The sequence below is a fragment of the Candoia aspera genome, chromosome 4, assembly GCF_035149785.1.
Source record: "Candoia aspera isolate rCanAsp1 chromosome 4, rCanAsp1.hap2, whole genome shotgun sequence".
NCBI classification, from domain to species: Eukaryota; Metazoa; Chordata; class Lepidosauria; order Squamata; family Boidae; genus Candoia; species Candoia aspera.
The window spans coordinates 89,673,870-89,692,257 of NC_086156.1; the positions used below are offsets into that span (position 1 = coordinate 89,673,870).

Genomic DNA, 18,388 nt, shown 5'->3' on the forward strand with positions numbered 1-18,388 from the left:
TATCTCATCTTCTTTTAAATATTGGTCATTACACTGTTTTATACTTTATGTGTTTTTATATCATCCTCTTTTAAATATTGGTCATAGACAAGGAGTCAATCTTTGCTTTCCAAATGTGCCTTCATCTAGCAGAAAACCTGAGAAGGATTATCCTTCAATTAGAATCTTCAGAAATCTTATTTGGATCAAGCTGTGAGTAAACAGTATAAACACTAATTTCAGGATTAATATGCCTTCATGTAGTATTCTCATGGTAAATATTTGATTTTTTTCCCTTTTGTACTTCTGAAACAGATTTATCAAATGTTTACCTGCCTTAAAATAGGTATTTGCATATTGCCATGAAGGGGAAAAAACAGAATGTGTCAAAGGGAAATCCCCTGAATAAAATGTCAAGTCTAATGTCTATACCTGTTAAATATTCAGGCAGTTCATACCTTGATGAGACTTCTTTCCCTCTAAAGTATGAGGAAATGTTAAGTGAAGATAAAATGGCCCAGGAGTCAAAAAAAAATCAACAGGGTGTAATTAGAAGGGATGCAAAGAATCAACTGCTCTTGCAGAATGCATCTTGAATTATTTGTACCTTTGCAAAGTGCACTTGGCTTATAAAAGGGCATTTCCTACCATTAGGGAAAAAAGGAACAATCCCCGAATCAGTAGTTCTTGATTGCTCATGTGGGGATAAAGGTACTGAATTTGAGTATGCACATAAATTGTGTAGCCAGTTAATTATTAATGACTAAAATTATTGTTTCCCAAGGCATTAGAATAAAGTCATTAATCTTCTCAATGTTTAACAATAAAGACAGGAGAGTCTGTTATAATATATAACCAAGCATGTATTGAAATAATCATTCTAAGTAGCATTAAGGATGAGGAATAAATGAAATAATCAATGTCATGTTCAGCAAAACAATTAATGAGGCGTATTCTAAATGCAAAGGAGAACTAGAATAGGCCTGTCTTTGTGTATTGGTCACAACCCCATGTTGCTCTCTGCTACGTTACTCAGACCTAAGTTATATACAAACCCCAGCAGAAGGAAGGCAGGCAGAACCCAATAGCAGGCTGACCTTGTTAGCCAGCCTAAGCCAGGAGTTCCCAGGATGGAACACTTGAGAAACACATTGGCCAGAATCCCTATAGTGCATTGTGGCAAATACTCTTATCTCCTTTTGTCGTTATCTCCATGTGCAGACCTAACAGGGAAAACTCCTAGAGTAAATTCCTATTATTATCTAATTTCAGGAAAAAAAAAAAAATTAAGGGACCAGGCAAACTTGGAATAATGGAATATTAGGACTTTTGCTATAATTTGTTGGAAATAATTATATAAATAAAAAACACATTCATGGGAAGCAATTTGTTTAGTCTATTCTAAGTCAAAACAGAAACTTGAGACTTTATGATTTGAGAAACTGAACTTAGAGGGGACTGAAGATTCCAGGCAGAAAGGGAAAAGGGGGAAAAATATGAAAAGCCTGTCTCTTGTCATTAGTCACTATTGGAACTTGCAAAATGACAGAAAGTTCTATGATATTTGAATTACTTCAGAAGATTTTTAAGAATCAGGTCAAAAAATAGCAACTTCAGTCACAGCTATGATGCATGTTTCTATGAATAGATTATGTGAAAATATGTATTAAAAATAAATTATGGATGCAAAATAGAACATCTTGGCAGATTTACAGGAAAAAGAGATGAAACAAATTTTGCCTCTGGCACAAACATCAGGACATAAAAAAATTGCTGAAGTACTGGAAAGTAATAAGAACTGCCCAGAGTCATTGCAAAATGGGTTGGACACTAAAGAAATATGATAAGGAAGGAAGGAAGGAAGGAAGGAAGGAAGGAAGGAAGGAAGGAAGGAAGGAAGGAAGGAAGGAAGGAAGGAAGGAAGGAAGGAAGGAAGGAAGGAAGGAAATTATAATGGACTATAAAACTGAGAAAAGAACTAAAGTGGAAAAACAAATAAAAAGCGAAGAAATTGATCTGGATAAGAACTTTTTACTGGACTTACAAAATAAGTTGTTTAAAGTGTTGAAGAAATCTTTGAGATGGGAAAGAGAAAAAAATGGAAGAGAGATGAAATCCTATGACAGCATCAGAATTAACTAAAGATTAAAATCATTAGAAACAAAAGGAAAGAGTACAAATTTGGTTTATTTGACTAAGGTTAAAATAAAAACTCTTTGTAAAATCTGGATCCCTTTACAGGAGTGGCAGTTGTGACTAGCGTTGTGCATCAGTTGCATCCCTTCCTGGATTGTGGGGCCCTGCTCACAGTTACTCATGCCCTCGTCACCTCCCTAATGGACTGTTATATGTAACGCACTCTACATGGGGCTGCCCTTGAAGTGTATCTGGAAGCTTCAGCTGGCGCAGAATGCGGTATCATGGGCAGTTATGTGTGCCTCCAGAAGGACACTTATTACACTTCTGCTCTGTGAGCTGCATTGGTTACCAGTCTGCTTCCAGGTCTAATTCAAGGTGCTGGTTTTGACCTTTAAAGCCCTACATGGCATGGGGCCAGATTACATGAGGGACTGCCACTTCCTGAAGATATCTACCCATCCCATTAGATCTGGCAGGAGAGGCATGCTGTGGGTCCCACGTGCAAAAGAGTTCCATCTGACCTAGGAGGCAAGCCTTTCCTGCTGTGTGCCCCGCACTCTGGAACACAAAAGTGAGGTTAGCTCCAACCCTTATGGCCTTTGGGAAAGCCCTCAAGATGGGTTCTTTTCAGAAAGCCTGGAGATCCCCTGGAAATAGGGAGCCTGCATGCTGGCTGCATTATCTGAAATAGGTTCCCTCTTGTGGTCTTTTGTTATCTATGTTTACTGTTTTAACTGGTTTCATAGAATGTTTTAATTGCTGGTTTTATTGTAAGCTTCCCAGAGTCACTTCATGTGAAATCAGTGGCCATATACATTTGACAAACAAGCAAATAAAATATATGCTTGTTGTGTACATGCAACAGTTGCTTCAGAGATTATTCATTGCCAGTTCACTACATCTGGGAGTTATTAATACAGGTTAAGGAAGGAGGACATTAAATGGTAGCCCATAGGTAAACCACAATTATTGATTCAAATGATCCTACAGATAACCATCAGCAGTGCTGTTTTTGGGTAGCCCAAAGTGTGTGGAAAGAGAGCATCTTGGTTCTCCTGGAGTTCAGTGTGAGACTGTTTCCCCCAATCCTTTCCTTGCAGCCCCCAAACATGGTTCATCTTCACTGGACCAGCCTAGGATGGCAATGTAAAATTGAATCGCCCAGACTAACAGATGAGCTTACTCTGTGGTTCATAGAGAAGTTAAAGAACATGGGGGTGAAGGCAGAATTCTGTGGAACCCCAGACTGGAGCAACCACAGGCTTGATTTCGTTTCCCCTATAAATGGAAACTTTCACTCTAATATGAAGGGAACAATGCAAAATTTTGCCCTTTTCGGTTTTCTTCCTTAATAACCCTTACTCCAAGAAAGGGAAACCTATGGTCCTCCTCAGGGTTGAGAACAACAGATTCCAGCTTCCTTTACCATTCTGGCTATTGTTGTTAATTGTTGTGCTAGTACATTTTGTTGGAGGGTCACAGTTTTCATCTGTATTACAAATGAGGTTTTTGAGCAAAGCCATGTCAATCTGCAGACAGCAAAGCTGAAAAAAACAGAAAATGAAGCTGCTGTTGATAAGGAGTCAAATATTGCTCAGCAATGCTCTCGTTCCTTACAAAGGATTCAAATTAGTATTGTTACACTTTCATAACATGGTATTGATGAAACTTTGAACAGGTGATATTTTATTCAAAAATATACTCATTCCAGTCCAATGGACTTCAACAAATAATAATAATAACAACAAAATCTTGCATAAGCTACCACAAAGTAGCATTTAAATCTCTTCCAAACAATAAATAGCCATCATCAACTTTTATTGGATTGTGTCCTTCACTTTTCAGCATAAAAACCATACAGACAATATCTTGCATTCAGTATCCTGCAGTTATCCACATGTATCTAAAACAGTTGAACTGAGAATCGATTTCCAAGCATGAAGGAGAGAGGTATGTATACATATACAAAAGTTTAAAGAAAGGCAGAAAAATACTGTTTCCGCTTGTATTTGAAATAGATCTATTAAGAAATTATATAAAATATGAGTGAAACTTTAAAATGAGAGAATATGAAATAATGATCTTCTCAGACTTTTTTTTCCTGTACAATAATTTCTGAAATCAGTTTTCATGACCATTTTTGTGCAAAAGAAAAAAGGCACAATCAGCAAGGTGATATCTTCCACTCTATAGTCTAAAGTCCAGGTGCCCGCTTCAGCTGGGACAAATGTCAAGGTAACAGGGCAAGAGTATTTCTGGGGAACCAGTTTGCTAACAGGCATTGACACATACTCTTAGTGAAGCAAAGTTTTAGATGACATTCTAATAGCTCATCAGCAGGATTTTTGAAAGAGCTGAAAGAATTTTTCAAGGGAATGCAAGTTAAACATTTAATTTTGTTTAATTTTGGGGGGTGGCAGCAAAGGTACAGAAGTCATATTGAGATCAGCAAGGAACATTTATGGTTCTACCACTTGGTTTTTTATTATACGCTTGGGTAACATTGTAGATTAATGTGGTCCTTGAAAATCAGTCTTCCCAACCAATATCTAATTCATAAAGGTTTCAAGCAATTCTCGTCCAATGGGATGAATGGGAAGACAGGGGTCATTGGAGACCCAGAATTGTGCACAAGTAAATTTATTGAATTAGGACTTGGCAGATATAAGATCAGCTCCACCCTCAGACAGAAAAATTCACTGTGTGGCTCAGAATCACTCACTCTTTCTCCTAAAGAGCAAATTATCTCAATGTATTATTTTTGCTGGTATAAAATATAAGAGAAAAGATAGAATAATTTAATAATTTAAATAAATAAATATAAATAAATATAGTGAGCAGACTCAACTAATGCCAGTTTTGGCAAATTATAAATTCTAACTGTGATACTGAATTATCAGGAATGGAATGTTTTTCCAGGATTTCTTTTCACTAGAAAGTGAAAATCTTTTTCTTAATGATCTTTTTCATTGCTGTTTTAACCTCCTGATTTCTTAATGTATAGATTAGTGGGTTTAAAACTGGGGTAACTGCACTGTATATGAGGGTTAATATCATCTCCCGTTGTGATGAGCTACCGACAGTGGGAAGCATGTAATTAACCAACACAGGAACATAGAGTAAAGCCACCACAGTCAGGTGGGATCCGCAAGTGGAGAAAGCTTTTTGCCGACCACGCTGGGACTGTACTTTGAAGAGAAGGAAAGTAATAATGTAGAGGTAGGAAATTACTGTGATGATAAAAGGGGCCATAGCAACACAACTGGTCACAATACTGAGGAGCATGAGGTTGAGGTGTGTGCTGCCGCAGGCCAGTTTCAACAAAGGCTTGATGTCACAGAAAAAGTGCTCAACTTGATTTGGTCCACAGAAGGGAAGGCGAGCAATCAGCACTGCATGCATCAAGGCATGGAGAAACCCAGTGGACCAGGCAGCTGCTGCCATCAGGACATAAACCTCTTTTCTCATTATCACCGTGTAATGCAAAGGTTTACATATTGCAACATAGCGATCATAGGCCATGACTCCAAGGAGAATGACTTCACTACTGCCCAAGAAGTGGAAAAAATGCAGCTGGGCCATGCAGCCCTTGAAGGAAATGATGTGCAGCTCTATAAGAAATCCAGCTAACATTTTGGGAACAGTAACTGTTGAGTAGAAGATGTCAAGGCAGGAAAGATTTCCAAGGAAAAAGTACATGGGAGTTTGAAGGTGAGGTTCAGTTAAAACCACAAAAATTATAGTACCATTCCCCACTAATGTGGCCAAATATAACAGCAGGAAGACTGTGAACAGGACATTCTGAAGCTTGATGAGATTAGTCAGCCCCATTAAGATGAATTCACTCACCTCTGTTTGGTTCTCCATCACTGAAAAGGAAAAAGATAAAGGCCCATTTTTATTCATCCAGCTACAGTGGCCACTTGCTGAGATGGGTGGCTATAGAAATTGAATGAATGAATGAATGAATGCATGAATGCATGCATACATGCATAAATAGATAGATAGATAGATAGATAGATAGATAGATAGATAGATAGATAGATAGATAGATAGATGCATGCATGCATGCATGCATGCATGCATGCATGCATGCATACATACATACATACATACATACATACATACATACAGTCAGAACGCTACAGTGGCAAAAACACTCCAGGCGATATAAAATTATGTTTATAAAGTGTGAAGTTGACTCTGCCAAGCATATAGAAGTAGTAAACTGACTATTAAAAGAATAAGAATGACCTCTTGAATTTGATCCTTTGAATTTCAATCTTCTAATTAATTATTGAATTACTGTAAGATCCCTGGGGTTTACTTTCCCTTTTCCAAATTACAAAGTTCTAGGTCATCAAATTCAAGTATTATCTGTCACTTCAAATGTGCCTCCAGGTGTTCAGTATACAGTGTCTCCTCCATGTCCCATCCACACTTTCTGCCTCAAGAGAAGAAAAGTCTGTCCTAGCTGTTTTCATATACCACAAATTATCACTCCCCAAAATATGACCTCTCAGGAAATTACAGTTGTTGGTTCAGACAAGTGGATGCTATCATGCTGATAAAGACATACTAATGAGAAACATAATCTGTAGACATTGAAGCAATTTGATTAGCCTGCTTCCTTAAAAGCAAGGAAGAAAAACATGGAAATAACAAAACTGTTTTATACAATATGATCAATCTAGGCTATACATACAGTGCAAGATTAATCAGAAATTCATTCTAATATTCGAACCTGCCCTGCAGGATTATGCCTTAGAATTTTGATGGTGCATCATGATGGTGATTTGATCCTCTATTTCCCAAGTTCTTCTTCCCAGAGTCCTTCTGAGTGTTTTTAAGAGTGTCCCCTCTGTCGCTCAGTATCTGTGACTCTTCCATCTTTTACAAGAATGATTTCCCACCAGAATCGAAACTAACCCTCCACCTCAGCAAAACTGTCAGTATGTATGCATGGATAAGAGAAGAACCAGCAAGTTGCTGTGGCTGAGTGCAGGCTCATTACAGGTATGCTGCGGTTTTATCTTTACATGATAGATTACTTTTATTGGTCTGGGACTCTGAATAGCATTTTTAACTGAAATGATAACCTTTAAATAAAACATAATCAAATATGGCATGCAGTGTTTCTTTCCTCTGAAACCAGCAATGAAAACTGGTGAGTTAAATATATGCAGATAATTATTTTTAACTTTTCAAATTCCTCCAGAAATGTGCCCCAGATTTGCTCTTGGCAGTGCCTTTATCTAGCAGGAAAAGGGAGAAGACCTATCCTTCAATCAGAATCCTTAGATTTCCTGTGTTGGACAAAGCAAAACGTATACTATATGGCTACAGCTCTCTGCAGTTATATTTGTTGACTGTTGGCATATCATCATGAGCAATATCTCTTTTCCTCACACAAATTAATCATTGTGTACCATAGATTATAGGTAACTGCATATTACGCAGGAAGGTGGGGGGAAAAAGTGTTAAATAGAAATCTATTTAATAATGTATATTTCAAGTCTAATGTCTATATCTGCTAAATATTTGGACAGTTCATACCTTGAGGAGACCTCTTTCCCACTAAAGTACAAATAAAAGATTACTGAAGATAAAATGGCCTAATAGTAAAATAAATCAGCTGGGCATAATTAGAAGGGAAGAAAGTAACCAACCTTCCTTGCAGAACACATCTTGAATTGATTTGTATCTTTGCAAATTATGTTTGTGTTATAAAATATCATTTCCTGTCACTGGGGGAAAAGGGAACAATCCATGAACCAGTTGTTCTTGATTGCTCATGTGGGGATACATTTAGTGAGACTGAGTATGCACATTATTTGTATAGCCAATCACTCAACTATATTTTCAGTTGAACCCCCCCCCCAAGACATTGGAATAGGAACATGAATCTCTTGTGTTTTCCTTGAAAAAGAGAGGAGAGTCTGTTGTAATATATAAACATATAAATCAAACTGATAAAGTCTGTCCCCCACATAAAATATATTTACCAGCACACTCGGTTTTTCGATGTTTTGTTGAGGAGAGTGACCACCATGCCCTGATTTGTGTCTTATAGGGCAGCCCAAAGAAGCTGGAAAGAAATTTGAGGGTCTAGCAACATGAAAAAAAGTGGGGGGGGGGGAATGTGAGAGTTAAGTGCTTTGAGAAGGAGTTGAAAATTGGATGGGTAGTGGGGTGACCCAGTTCCATTCTGAGATTTTGCCATCTTTATCTACACTGAATCATGTTCATTCTACTGATTTACATCAATAAACTACATAGTAAGAACACAAAGTGGGACGCGGTGGCGCTGCGGGTTAAACCGCTGAGCTGTCGATCGGAAGGTCGGCGGTTCGAAACCGCGCGGCGGGGTGAGCTCCCGTTGCTCATCCCAGCTCCTGCACACCAAGCAGTTCGAAAGCATGCAAATGTGAGTAGATTAATTGGTACCGCTTCGGCGGGAAGGTAACGGCGTTCCGTGAGTCATGCTGGCCACATGACCCGGAAGTGTCCTATGGACAACGCCGGCTCCAAGGCTTTGAAACGGAGATGAGCACCACCCCCTAGAGTCGGACACGACTGGACTTTACGTCAAGGGAAACCTTTACCTTTACTAAGAACACAAAAAAATCCACATTTATCCTCTGAATGTCTCCCATTTATACATTTTCTTTAAAAATAAGTTATTGTTTATAGTAGATGTTTTACAGAAGTGCAGGGTGCAAATAATATCTGTATTTCAGTATTTGTATGAATCTGAGAGATGTATATTCCTTCATTTACTTTAAAATGTGGACCAAAAAGGTTCCATACTGTGTCGTGATGGATTAATTCATCATACTGATAAGTGCATTTTAAGAAATTTTGGCTAATACCAAATGCATAAGGGTTAAATAAAGATAAAACTAACCAGTGGGATCTTGCTTCTTATTATATCAAGAAAGAATCATCTGAAAGGGAAAAAAAGGAATGAAGGTGCTCTTACTTAAGGTCTCTATATTGTCCTCCATTTTCCTCATCTTTCCACACTGAGTAACCAAGTGTGAAGGCTTCCACTCTTACATATCTCCAAGATAGATAGAGCAATAGATCTTTCTTCCTACCTCAAAACTGAAAGAAGTGCAGTCAATGTTGATAGTTCAATCAATCCCTACTTTCCCTCCTTCCATGTCATCAGTGCCCTTGCTTTCCATGCTGCTACAGGTGGGAAACAAAGTTCCTAGGATACAAGGAACATATTCCATCCCAGGAAATAAAGAGGAGGGAATCAGCTAGTTTTAATGTGCACCAGAATTAGACCATTGCAATATATAGAGTCTGAGGTATAGGAAAGAGTTCAAATGCCTTTACAGAACATTGATCCTCCCCACTTTCCTTTTACAGTACTGATAGATCACCTATACTGTGTAGTTTCTGGATAGTATACAAATAAAGAACAGTAAGAATTCAGATAACAGTAGATAACAGTGGAAAATGGCTGGTCAGAACCTCCTCCTGTGTGAAAGGCTTTTTGAAAAAGAATGATCTTAAGTGCTTTATGAAACAGCAGATAAGTTAGGGGCCCTACATTCTTCCAGGGACACTGTGTTCCATAGCTCTGGGTCTACTACCCAAAAGACCTGCATTCTTGCCTAACTAACCAATGTAACTCACCACAAAGTAGCATTTCAATCTCTTCTATTGAATTCAGAGGGACATTAAACTTTAATTGGATTGTGTCCTTAGTTTTTTCACACAAATTCAGTAAAAGTTAATATCTTGCATTCAGTGTATGCAATTATCCACATGTACCTAAAACTTATTTGCAGTAATGCAAGACAATGGCAGGTGTACACATATAAAAGTTTAAAGCAGAAATTGGTAAATACGGTATTCAAATAAAAGAAATCATAAAAAAACACTGATGAGACTTTACATTTTAAAATGAGAGAACATGAAGGAATGACAATCTCATCTCAGAATGACAATCTCAGATTTTCTCCCATGCAATAATTTCTCAAAACATGTTTCATGACATTTTTGGTGGAAAAGACAAAAGACACAACCACAAACTCAGTGCCTTCCACAGGGCTAGCCTCCAGTCCAGATATTTAACATTCAGAAGCTAAAAACATTTTTCTGAAGTTAGAGTCAAAGTAAAGGTGACATGGAGAGTACATTTCTAAGCGAACCGTTTTATAAAAAAGCATTGACACTTAATTTTCTTTAAAGCAAAACTGAAGATTTTATTCAAGTAGATGGAGAATGCCATTTTTGAGAACAGTTCTACTGTGACAGAAAACTACAATGGATGCAATATCTTTCCATCATTTCCATTCACCAGAAAGTTACTCTTTTTTTGTCCACAAACTTTTTCATTGCAATTTTAACCTCCTGATTCCTCAGTGTATAAATAATTGGGTTTAGCACTGGGATAATTGCACTGTATATGAGAGTTACCATTATGTCCTGTTGTGATGAGGTACCCAGAGTGGGAAGCATGTAATTAGACAATGCAGGAACATAAAGTAAAGCCACCACAGTTAGGTGGGCTCCACAGGTAGAAAAGGCTTTTTGCCAACCACTCTGGGACCGCACTTCGAGGAGGAGGAAAGTAACAATGTAGAGGTAGGAGAGGAGTATGAAGATAAAAGGGCACATAACAACACAACTGGTCACAGTGTTGAGAAGCATGAGGTTGAGCTGTGTGCTGCCACAGGCCAGTTTCAACAAAGGCTTGATGTCACAGAAAAAGTGCTCAACGTGATTTGGTCCACAGAAGGGAAGATGAGCAGTCACCACCGCATGCATCAAGGCATGGAAAAATCCAGTGGACCAGGCAGCTGCTGCCATTAAGACACAGACCTCTTTTCTCATGATCACAGCGTAGCGCAAAGGATTGCATATGGCAACATAGCGATCATAGGCCATCATTCCAAGAAGAATGCCCTCACTACTTCCAAAGAAGTGGAAAAAATGCAGCTGGACCATGCAGCCCTTGAAGGAAATTGTTTGTATTTCTGTTAGAAATCCAGCTAACATCTTTGGTACAGTAACTGTGGAGAAGAAGATGTCAAGGCAAGAAAGATTTCCAAGGAAAAAGTACATGGGAGTGTGAAGGTGTGGTTCTGTGAAGATTAAAATAAGAATTGTAGCATTCCCCACTAATATGGCCAGATACAAAAGCAGGAAGATTGTAAACAGAAGCTTTTGAAGCTTGAAGAGGTTGGTCAACCCCATTATGATGAATTCGTTCACCTCTGTTTGGTTCACCATCACTAAAAAGGAAAGGGAATTGACAAAATAAATGAGATGTTGACAAGATATTCCAAAAAGAAAATAATGATAAGATGACTGGCTAGTGAAAGTTTGAAATGACCAATAAAAATGTCTAAAACAGGGTAGAACTTTACTCCCATTTTGTTACAGTTATTGTATATATTAACAATATGGTTGAAATTTTTGCTAAATCAGAATTTCAATCTCCATTTCTTGCTCATTGCCCTGTTCTTATTCTTCTCTATGTATAACTCAAGAACAGGGAAGGGGGGCATACCAAATTTGATAATAGATTATCAAGCAGTATTGTTAGAGTCTATGATTCCATTTATTATGCAAGTGTCCTAAACAATGGATCCAGATTAAAATAATATTAGAGCCAAATATAGATTTGTACAGCAATAAGGAACCTCTCAATAAAGATCAGATAGAACAGAAAAAAGGTGATAAGTCACCATAGTTCTTCTATTATCAACTCAAAACTCTTTGGGGCAATAGGAATGTTAGACCTTTGGCAATCTGGCCTTGTACCAGTGTTAAGAATTTAATACTTAACTACTTTGAACAAGCAAAATGAACAATCTCAAAAATTTATAGGTTATTATTGATGCACCCCATGGTTTAACGGAAGCTTGGGATACTGATCTTGGTAAATCCAGATAGGTGACAAATTGACAGACCTAAGGATATTCACTTCAGCTTCATTGAAGGAATTTCAGTGGGAGGTTATACATCGCTGGTAATTAACTCGTTAGATTGGCACATATATATCAAAATTAGTCTTCTACATTTTGGACAGGTTATCCATCCCCCCCACCCCCCAAAAAACAAACTTTCATTTGTGGTAATCACACAGTACATCTTCTTCCTTTTGGTGTAAAAAAATTGGTGTGATAATTACCATTACTAAACAAAAGATTGAATGTTCTCTTACTGTATTTATTTACAGGACCAACTCTATAGTTTAAAAATAAGGAACATATTATCTATTTCATTTCAGCATTTAAAATAATAATTGTCCAACTTTGGAAAACTCTAGAATCTAACAATGGAGATATGGATTAACAAGGCCTCTTTGATTGCTATGTTATTAAAAATCAGAGACAAAGTTAAAATAACCAAACATCCAAGGGAGGAATGCTATCAACTCTATCAAATTCAGACAGATTTTATACTTCATCTCATGAACAATAGACTATAACGTAGTAATATTTTAGATATATGGTAAATTTGTACATGTATAATACTTGTCTCTTTACTTACTTTTCAGGAGATTTTGTTTTTTGTTTTGTATTTTCTATACCTTTTTTCTCTATGCATCTTAGATTTATTTAGTTACTTGATAATATTTGTTAATCATGGTTCAATTACAAGAGAAAAGGGGGAAAAAAGAAGAAGACAAATCAGTGTTGATCTGGCTTACTGTGGCTTTCCTTTTCCACCCTTAGCTGGTCTCACCAGTGATAAAACCATAGTTGCTCTTCAGTGGAGGACCTGGACCTAAATCTCCAGATTGAAGGAAACAGGGTTTCCACCTCCATTACAGCTCAATAATCACCCTTCCCTCTTCTAGTCCCAGATATTTATATAACATTTCCTACACTTCACCTAGGAGAGTCTTCACCTTGGCCCAAATAAGGAAATTACATGTAAGGGTAACAACTGATAGCTACATCAAGATCCCAAATGAAAATCACATTTGTATATGTTCCTATATAGATGTTCAATCTGTTCCCATGTACTGCTAGAGTGACCTCTATGCAATAAATGGAGGAGAGAACTCATAATACCGATTGTTAGAAATATTAATTGCTCCTCTGAGCAGAAAGTTATCATTTCTGTCCTCGAGAAACAAATTTCAACTATTACCAACACGGCTAAGTTTTAAGAATAGCCACGGCTTGCAGAAATCTAGCTCCTTCTTTACACTGGTAATTGTTTCACACTTTTCTGTAATGTATTTGTTTTATTGCTACTTTATTACACTGCTTTATAATGTATTTGTTTTTATCTCATCTTCTTTTAAATATTGGTCATTACACTGTTTTATACTTTATGTGTTTTTATATCATCCTCTTTTAAATATTGGTCATAGACAAGGAGTCAATCTTTGCTTTCCAAATGTGCCTTCATCTAGCAGAAAACCTGAGAAGGATTATCCTTCAATTAGAATCTTCAGAAATCTTATTTGGATCAAGCTGTGAGTAAACAGTATAAACACTAATTTCAGGATTAATGTGCCTTCATGTAGTATTCTCATGGTAAATATTTGATTTTTTTCCCTTTTGTACTTCTGAAACAGATTTATCAAATGTTTACCTGCCTTAAAATAGGTATTTGCATATTGCCATGAAGGGGAAAAAACAGAATGTGTCAAAGGGAAATCCCCTGAATAAAATGTCAAGTCTAATGTCTATACCTGTTAAATATTCAGGCAGTTCATACCTTGATGAGACTTCTTTCCCTCTAAAGTATGAGGAAATGTTAAGTGAAGATAAAATGGCCCAGGAGTCAAAAAAAAATCAACAGGGTGTAATTAGAAGGGATGCAAAGAATCAACTGCTCTTGCAGAATGCATCTTGAATTATTTGTACCTTTGCAAAGTGCACTTGGCTTATAAAAGGGCATTTCCTACCATTAGGGAAAAAAGGAACAATCCCCGAATCAGTAGTTCTTGATTGCTCATGTGGGGATAAAGGTACTGAATTTGAGTATGCACATAAATTGTGTAGCCAGTTAATTATTAATGACTAAAATTATTGTTTCCCAAGGCATTAGAATAAAGTCATTAATCTTCTCAATGTTTAACAATAAAGACAGGAGAGTCTGTTATAATATATAACCAAGCATGTATTGAAATAATCATTCTAAGTAGCATTAAGGATGAGGAATAAATGAAATAATCAATGTCATGTTCAGCAAAACAATTAATGAGGCGTATTCTAAATGCAAAGGAGAACTAGAATAGGCCTGTCTTTGTGTATTGGTCACAACCCCATGTTGCTCTCTGCTACGTTACTCAGACCTAAGTTATATACAAACCCCAGCAGAAGGAAGGCAGGCAGAAGCCAATAGCAGGCTGACCTTGTTAGCCAGCCTAAGCCAGGAGTTCCCAGGATGGAACACTTGAGAAACGCATTGGCCAGAATCCCTATAGTGCATTGTGGCAAATACTCTTATCTCCTTTTGTCGTTATCTCCATGTGCAGACCTAACAGGGAAAACTCCTAGAGTAAATTCCTATTATTATCTAATTTCAGAAAAAAAAAAAAAAATTAAGGGACCAGGCAAACTTGGAATAATGGAATATTAGGACTTTTGCTATAATTTGTTGGAAATAATTATATAAATAAAAAACACATTCATGGGAAGCAATTTGTTTAGTCTATTCTAAGTCAAAACAGAAACTTGAGACTTTATGATTTGAGAAACTGAACTTAGAGGGGACTGAAGATTCCAGGCAGAAAGGGAAAAGGGGGAAAAATATGAAAAGCCTGTCTCTTGTCATTAGTCACTATTGGAACTTGCAAAATGACAGAAAGTTCTATGACATTTGAATTACTTCAGAAGATTTTTAAGAATCAGGTCAAAAAATAGCAACTTCAGTCACAGCTATGATGCATGTTTCTATGAATAGATTATGTGAAAATATGTATTAAAAATAAATTATGGATGCAAAATAGAACATCTTGGCAGATTTACAGGAAAAAGAGATGAAACAAATTTTGCCTCTGGCACAAACATCAGGACATTAAAAAATTGCTGAAGTACTGGAAAGTAATAAGAACTGCCCAGAGTCATTGCAAAATGGGTTGGACACTAAAGAAATATGATAAGGAAGGAAGGAAGGAAGGAAGGAAGGAAGGAAGGAAGGAAGGAAGGAAGGAAGGAAATTATAATGGACTATAAAACTGAGAAAAGAACTAAAGTGGAAAAACAAATAAAAAGCGAAGAAATTGATCTGGATAAGAACTTTTTACTGGACTTACAAAATAAGTTGTTTAAAGTGTTGAAGAAATCTTTGAGATGGGAAAGAGAAAAAAATGGAAGAGAGATGAAATCCTATGACAGCATCAGAATTAACTAAAGATTAAAATCATTAGAAACAAAAGGAAAGAGTACAAATTTGGTTTATTTGACTAAGGTTAAAATAAAAACTCTTTGTAAAATCTGGGATCCCTTTACAGGAGTGGCAGTTGTGACTAGCGTTGTGCGTCAGTTGCATCCCTTCCTGGATTGTGGGGCCCTGCTCACAGTTACTCATGCCCTCATCACCTCCCTAATGGACTGTTATATGTAACGCACTCTACATGGGGCTGCCCTTGAAGTGTATCTGGAAGCTTCAGCTGGCGCAGAATGCGGTATCATGGGCAGTTATGTGTGCCTCCAGAAGGACACTTATTACACTTCTGCTCTGTGAGCTGCATTGGTTACCAGTCTGCTTCCAGGTCTAATTCAAGGTGCTGGTTTTGACCTTTAAAGCCCTACATGGCATGGGGCCAGATTACATGAGGGACTGCCACTTCCTGAAGATATCTACCCATCCCATTAGATCTGGCAGGAGAGGCATGCTGTGGGTCCCACGTGCAAAAGAGTTCCATCTGACCTAGGAGGCAAGCCTTTCCTGCTGTGTGCCCCGCACTCTGGAACACAAAAGTGAGGTTAGCTCCAACCCTTATGGCCTTTGGGAAAGCCCTCAAGATGGGTTCTTTTCAGAAAGCCTGGAGATCCCCTGGTAATAGGGAGCCTGCATGCTGGCTGCATTATCTGAAATAGGTTCCCTCTTGTGGTCTTTTGTTATCTATGTTTACTGTTTTAACTGGTTTCATAGAATGTTTTAATTGCTGGTTTTATTGTAAGCTTCCCAGAGTCACTTCATGTGAGATCAGTGGCCATATACATTTGACAAACAAGCAAATAAAATATATGCTTGTTGTGTACATGCAACAGTTGCTTCAGAGATTATTCATTGCCAGTTCACTACATCTGGGAGTTATTAATACAGGTTAAGGAAGGAGAACATTAAATGGTAGCCCATAGGTAAACCACAATTATTGATTCAAATGATCCTACAGATAACCATCAGCAGTGCTGTTTTTGGGTAGCCCAAAGTGTGTGGAAAGAGAGCATCTTGGTTCTCCTGGAGTTCAGTGTGAGACTGTTTCCCCCAATCCTTTCCTTGCAGCCCCCAAACATGGTTCATCTTCACTGGACCAGCCTAGGATGGCAATGTAAAATTGAATCGCCCAGACTAACAGATGAGCTTACTCTGTGGTTCATAGAGAAGTTAAAGAACATGGGGGTGAAGGCAGAATTCTGTCGAACCCCAGACTGGAGCAACCACAGGCTTGATTTCGTTTCCCCTATAAATGGAAACTTTCACTCTAATATGAAGGGAACAATGCAGAATTTTGCCCTTTTCGGTTTTCTTCCTTAATAACCCTTACTCCAAGAAAGGGAAACCTATGGTCCTCCTCAGGGTTGAGAACAACAGATTCCAGCTTCCTTTACCATTCTGGCTATTGTTGTTAATTGTTGTGCTAGTACATTTTGTTGGAGGGTCACAGTTTTCATCTGTATTACAAATGAGGTTTTTGAGCAAAGCCATGTCAATCTGCAGACAGCAAAGCTGAAAAAAACAGAAAATGAAGCTGCTGTTGATAAGGAGTCAAATATTGCTCAGCAATGCTCTCGTTCCTTACAAAGGATTCAAATTAGTATTGTTACACTTTCATAACATGGTATTGATGAAACTTTGAACAGGTGATATTTTATTCAAAAATATACTCATTCCAGTCCAATGGACTTCAACAAATAATAATAATAACAACAAAATCTTGCATAAGCTACCACAAAGTAGCATTTAAATCTCTTCCAAACAATAAATAGCCATCATCAACTTTTATTGGATTGTGTCCTTCACTTTTCAGCATAAAAACCATACAGACAATATCTTGCATTCAGTATCCTGCAGTTATCCACATGTATCTAAAACAGTTGAACTGAGAATCGATTTCCAAGCATGAAGGAGAGAGGTATGTATACATATACAAAAGTTTAAAGAAAGGCAGAAAAATACTGTTTCCGCTTGTATTTGAAATAGATCTATTAAGAAATTATATAAAATATGAGTGAAACTTTAAAATGAGAGAATATGAAATAATGATCTTCTCAGACTTTTTTTTCCTGTACAATAATTTCTGAAATCAGTTTTCATGACCATTTTTGTGCAAAAGAAAAAAGGCACAATCAGCAAGGTGATATCTTCCACTCTATAGTCTAAAGTCCAGGTGCCCGCTTCAGCTGGGACAAATGTCAAGGTAACAGGGCAAGAGTATTTCTGGGGAACCAGTTTGCTAACAGGCATTGACACATACTCTTAGTGAAGCAAAGTTTTAGATGACATCCTAATAGCTCATCAGCAGGATTTTTGAAAGAGCTGAAAGAATTTTTCAAGGGAATGCAAGTTAAACATTTAATTTTGTTTAATTTTGGGGGGTGGCAGCAAAGGTACAGAAGTCATATTGAGATCAGCAAGGAACATTTATGGTTCTACCACTTGGTTTTTTATTATACGCTTGGGTAACATTGTAGATTAATGTGGTCCTTGAAAATCAGTCTTCCCAACCAATATCTAATTCATAAAGGTTTCAAGCAATTCTCATCCAATGGGATGAATGGGAAGACAGGGGTCATTGGAGACCCAGAATTGTGCACGAGTAAATTTATTGAATTAGGACTTGGCAGATATAAGATCAGCTCCACCCTCAGACAGAAAAATTCACTGTGTGGCTCAGAATCACTCACTCTTTCTCCTAAAGAGCAAATTATCTCAATGTATTATTTTTGCTGGTATAAAATATAAGAGAAAAGATAGAATAATTTAATAATTTAAATAAATAAATATAGATAAATATAGTGAGCAGAGTCAGCTAATGCCAGTTTTGGCAAATTATAAATTCTAACTGTGATACTGAATTATCAGGAATGGAATGTTTTTCCAGGATTTCTTTTCA

At 37.3% G+C, this 18,388-nt stretch overlaps 2 protein-coding genes across 2 annotated transcripts; both read right to left on the reverse strand.

Annotated features, from left to right (window-relative positions):
* Positions 1-5,049: 5,049 nt before the first annotated feature.
* On the reverse strand, positions 5,050-5,985 carry LOC134497295 (olfactory receptor 12D1-like). The gene has a single exon (XM_063302963.1). It carries the CDS (start codon positions 5,983-5,985, stop codon positions 5,050-5,052), a length of 936 nt encoding a protein of 311 aa, XP_063159033.1.
* A 4,446-nt stretch (positions 5,986-10,431) lies between these two features.
* LOC134496463 (olfactory receptor 12D1-like) lies at positions 10,432-11,370 on the reverse strand. The gene has a single exon (XM_063302190.1). It carries the CDS (start codon positions 11,368-11,370, stop codon positions 10,432-10,434), a length of 939 nt encoding a protein of 312 aa, XP_063158260.1.
* Between the last annotated feature and the right edge of the window lie 7,018 nt (positions 11,371-18,388).